This window comes from Humulus lupulus, chromosome 7 (assembly GCF_963169125.1).
Source record: "Humulus lupulus chromosome 7, drHumLupu1.1, whole genome shotgun sequence".
Lineage (NCBI taxonomy): Eukaryota > Viridiplantae > Streptophyta > Magnoliopsida > Rosales > Cannabaceae > Humulus > Humulus lupulus.
Window position 1 is genome coordinate 107,394,554 of NC_084799.1, and position 5,412 is coordinate 107,399,965.

The 5,412-nt window shown below is 34.0% G+C and overlaps 1 protein-coding gene across 1 annotated transcript; it reads left to right on the plus strand.

The window, feature by feature from the left end:
• The first annotated feature begins 929 nt into the window (after positions 1 to 929).
• On the plus strand, positions 930 to 4,490 carry LOC133788519 (protein disulfide-isomerase 5-1). Its single transcript, XM_062226035.1, has 5 exons — positions 930 to 1,133; positions 1,495 to 1,553; positions 1,660 to 1,835; positions 3,920 to 4,026; positions 4,211 to 4,490. The coding sequence occupies exons 1-4, from the start codon at positions 1,020 to 1,022 to the stop codon at positions 4,009 to 4,011; spliced, it is 441 nt and encodes a 146-aa protein (XP_062082019.1). The 5' UTR covers positions 930 to 1,019; the 3' UTR covers positions 4,012 to 4,026; positions 4,211 to 4,490.
• The last annotated feature ends 922 nt before the right edge of the window (positions 4,491 to 5,412 follow it).

A 5,412-nucleotide genomic window follows, 5' to 3' on the forward strand; every position in this document is an offset into this window, starting at 1 on the left:
TCACTCATTCTAGTGTGGCTTCACCCTGTTGTTACTAATGAAAAGTATAACGAAGTGCTGGGAAATTAGAAGGAAATTGTATTATTTTTTAAGAGATCCAAGCATTTGGAAATTGTGATTAAAATAAAATAGTAGCATTCATGCAGTCTGAAAGAGGGATCGCAATTGGAAATTGTGATCCAATACTTGATTTTTTATTTAATTGAGAAGATTTTGAAGCTTTAGCCCTTACCACCTCATTTAAACATTCAAGTAAAAACAATTGTTATTAATTCAACAAAAACGAAATTGATTAATTAAGCTCCTTCAATTCTGATCAAACACAAAGTTGTCAACCATGAAGATTTTTCTATAAAGACTTGTCTGCAAGCAAACTATCTATTATTTAATTTATTTATTTTTTAAATCAGCAAAAACTATTTATGATTTCTAGCTCAAAGTCCATAAGATAGAGTAATGATATGTGCACCAAAAATATACATCAAAACATTACACACAGTGACGTGTCACTGTTTTTTAAAAGGATCTCAGTTTAATAAATGTGATTGGCTAAACTAAACTGTTACATCACTGTGTGTAATATATGGATGCATATTTTGGGTGCACATATCATTACTCATAAGATTAATAAAGATGGAGACGGAGAAGTACTCCCGCCAACTTTTCGTTCTCTATACGTCCCTAATCTAAATATATTATGTCAATATCGGTCTAAATCTCATTCCATTTTCTTCTAAAGGACACTCCATTAATTAAAAAAAAAACTTATGTTCACAACCTAAGGTGGTAGAGACAGAGTTTTATTTGTTTAGCACTCTGTTTCAAATTAATCTTCCGCATAAGATTCAAAATTTACGACATGTCGTTTCACTGAAGTTTTATACGAAAAGTCTTCCTCACATTAAATTGATAAAAGAAACGACAAGACCGTATTGTGCTTCCGATCTTAGAGTGCAAGAGTACGAGATTTCGAGTTTCTAAACTCTCATCTCAGCTCCTTCGTCTTCAGAGTATCAGCCATGAAATCCTTCTCTGGTACTCTCGTTGTGGCGTCACTTCTTCTTCTCCTTAGCTTAGCATATCATACCAAAGCTGAAGTTATAACCCTGACACCGGACACTTTCTCTGACAAGGTAACCAATACCTAATTCTTAGATCCATGGCTTTTCAATTCTTTTGTTCAGCTAACAGATCTCTCTTGCAAGTAAACCTAATCATGCCCTATTTTCTCTTCTATTTTACCAATCAAATTATTTAATTGTTCTTCAAATAGCGTTTAAATCTTTATATTGTCTTGTTTCTGGTTGTTTTGTCTGATTGTAGTCTGCCCATGGAGGTCTATAGGGTTTAATCTGATTCTGATTGTAAATGGCTGTACTGGGTTATTACTGTTTGTATCTTTCTTTCTGATATAATATATATATATCTGTGGTAAATTTGTTCTGCATTTATGCTAGTATTAACGATTAGTTCTTGTTTCATTGCACACATTAGGTGAAGGAGAAAGATACTGCGTGGTTTGTCAAATTCTGTGTTCCATGGTGTAAACATTGGTAATTTTCACTCCTCTTCGACCCAAATGTTTAAGTCCCAGTCCATATTATCACTATTAATATGTACTGATCGATGCTAATTGGTATTGATAAAAATTGATAACAGTAAGAGCTTAGGGTCCTTGTGGGAAGACCTCGGAAAGCTAATGGAAGGTGAAGATGAAATAGAAGTTGGGGAAGTTGATTGTGCTACAAGTAAATCAGTGTGCACGGAAGCTGATATTCATTCATACCCTACGTTTAAGCTATTTTATGATGGAGAAGAAGTTGCAAAATATCAAGGTAAGACCAAGATTCGGGATCTTATTGCTGTTGTATGTTTAATTCTCTTTTATGCACAAGGTATAGCAGCATGTCATTCTTCTAAAACTGATGTATGCAGCTAAATGTCATGATTTCACTCTACCGTGTCTGCATATATAACTTGTTCTCTGTACTTCTGACTTTATGGAAAAGTTCAATGCTTAATAGTTAAAGGCAATACTTGAAAACCCTTAAAATTTTGAACATTTTCCAAATACATGTGTCATATAAGCAGTTGAGTTGAGTGAACACTTATTTAGGTAGAATTTTAAAAAGAACAATTTGAAGTTTAGATTATTGGACAGGAAATTTATCACTATCATTAACTTAAGTATTTGCTTTAGTTTTGTTTATTGGATAGCTTTTTATTAAAGCCCTATCTTTGAGAATCACATTATCAACCACTCCTGTCATGTCATGATTGTTATATAGCCTGTAAAGATAGCACAGTCTAGTTTGTTGTACACTTAAGTAAGGCTAAATCATAAGAATTGGCCTTTTAAACTCTCTATAGCAAAAGGAAGCATGCAACAGAATTATAGACATGAAGTCATTTTTTATGTTTCTGTAATGATATACGCAGCACTGTAATGACTGAAATTCCTCTGTTCACTTTCTATTAAAACTGGGAAAATAAAAGTCTAGCAATCGAGAGGCTAGAGAACTCTCCAAGAGCACATCTCACTTTTTGCAAAACAGAATGCCTTCATTTTCCACTAAGAGCACGACACTCTCCCAATCCCAAGGCCTAATCGAAAATGAAACAAACCCAAAATACCCCTGCCTTACAAAAACATCAAAAATTATAAGTAAATAAGATAATAAACTCTAACTATCTAGGTGGCCTTACACCTAGCATATGTAAAACGGATTGGAGGTTTATCATGTAATCAGGCAAGTGTTGGTAAAATTTATTAATTAATGAAATGCAATGCTTATTTCTATATATTCAGAAAATATAAGTCAATGAAGCAACTGCCTCATTTCATTTCTAATCTGGTGAAACAATAGATTGATGCTGGTATAGCCATTTCAGCTTAGTAGCTTACATAAGTAGTCATTTATATTACTAAATCTTAAGCAGATTACTTAACTGTATGGTTTCTAATGTTGTCTGGTTTTAGTTTTCACTAATTAGAAGAATGACAGCACTGATGGTCATATACATCACCATTGTGTTAGAGCATGGGATGGGTTAAGGGATATGTTTGCAAGGACAGAAGGAAAGGTGGCAGGGTAGCCTAAAGAATGAAGATTGGGATGATTCTAGAGCTTGTTAGGGATATTCTGGTATGTTGAGAGGGAATAAATAGAGAAGAGAGGAGAGTAGAGGGGGTTAAGGGATTTGTTTGCAAGGACAGAAGGAAAGGTGGCAAGGTATCCTATAGAATGAAGATTGGGATGATTCTAGAGCTTGTTAGGAATATTCTAGTATGTTGAAAGGGATACATAGAGAAGAGAGAGTAGAGGGTGTGGATTATTTTGTTAAGTTCGGGAATTTTCTAGAATTCTTTGGGAGAGGAGAGTAGCTCCTTTCACGTTGGCATCATAAAATTCTTTTTTATGGAGTTCTTGTACAGAATTAGCAGTGGTGACAATGACAAGATTGTAACATTGGGAATGGGGAAACAATCTCCTAGACATGATAATAGGAGAATGGTCATTGGTAAATGAGGATCATGTGAAAATAGACACACTCAAATTACACTTTTTACCCACAATGATGTATGTTAAATTTTAACCATAGGGACCATATCACTTTTAATTGTGTGGTTGAAATTAATTACACATAATTGTGTGTAAATAGTGTATGCAATTTGAGTGTGTCTCAATTATTATTGGTGAAGATATTGAATCCGATGATGTAGTTGTGCCAACATGCTTACATTATAATTTACAAGTATTTGGGATTTAATCTAATGTCTATTTCTCAAATAATACTGTTGCTATTTTTTTTTAATTAATTTCTACGCATGTACTTTGCTGAATGGTTATTTTTTAAAATTTTAAAATGTGAGATAGAAATATATGTTTTAATTGTTTTTCTCCATGCTTATGATCAGGCCCCAGGGACGTTGAATCACTTAAAATCTTTGTTTTAGAAGAAGCTGAAAAAGCAGCTACCAAGGCACATCTTGGACATGATGAATTGTGAAACTTCTTTAGTTAGGTACATCTGTTTCTAATGCAATTCTATATTTTCTATCTCTTATAAATTTTTAGCAACAAGTTAACAAACAAATTTGTTCTGAATCTTTGTCAAATATAATCTGGAGAAGATATTAAACTCAAATTTTAATTTAAAGTCCAATCTAAGACATGATGATGAGTATCTTCACTCACTGACCTTGCAGATCATCGGCATATGATGGATGACGATGCGCATTATGGACATCTCAGAAGAATTTTCATTTATTGAATACAAGCAAGCAAGCAAAATCTTTGATCAAAATTAACCCATTTAGGTGTAATTTGCACTGATGTGTTTCATCAACTTGCACAAATTATAGTGTATTCTTTAATAGCAATTTTGTTTCCAATTAATAGTGTTTTGGAGTTGTTTACGTACAAATGCTTTCTTCGTAAGCTGTATCATTTTTGCCTAAATTCACTATAGTTTGCGTTATTAAGTAAGGAATCCCTCTTATATGTATGATCAAAATACAGAACATACGGCATAACAAAATTTATATCGACCAATTTTTATGTACTTTGTTCTATGTTGAAAAAACTGAACATTTCTCCATTATTATATGGGAAATTTACATAATATCTCCATTATTGAGATTTACGACACAAGATTTTGTTAGATTAGATAGATTTGATAGGACTAATTTTGTGCGTTAGCAAGACAAGATTAGGTTCTTGCTCACTACTTTGACGGTGTTCTATGTCTTGCATAATGACCTAAAAGCCTTGGAAGAGCCCAAGGAAGACAACACTCAAAAAATCGTCAAAGAAAGGAAGAAGTGCGAAGAAGATGAGTTGATATGTAGGGGTCACATCCTCAATGCCCTCTCGGATAGGCTCTACGATCTCTACACCAACACCAAGAATGCCAAGGAGATTTGGGAGGCCTTGGAAAAGAAGTACAAAGCAGAAGAGGAAGGTACAAAGAAATTCATTATTACTCAATATATGGAATCTAAACTTTATGATGATAAACCCTTTCTCCCTCAAATTCATGAGCTGCAAATTATTGTGAATAAATTGTCTACTCTTAAACTTGTATTGCCGGAACAATTTCTTGTTGGTGCCATTATAGCCAAGTTACCTCCTTCATGGAGAGGCTATAGGAAAAAGATGCTCCATAGAAATGAAGAGATTTCTTTGGAGGAAATTCTCAAACACTTGAGAATTGAGGGGGAATCTAGTTCTAGAGATTTGAATGATGAGGAGTCCAATGGAGAGACTTCTAAGGCCAATGTTGTGGCAAATCCTCCTAACAAAGGCAAGGAAAATGAGAAGAACAAGAACAAGAGCCAAAAACCCTTGGGGCCCAAAAAGAATGAGAGACAATTCAAGAGTTCCAAGGGACCTTGCTATGTGTGTGGCA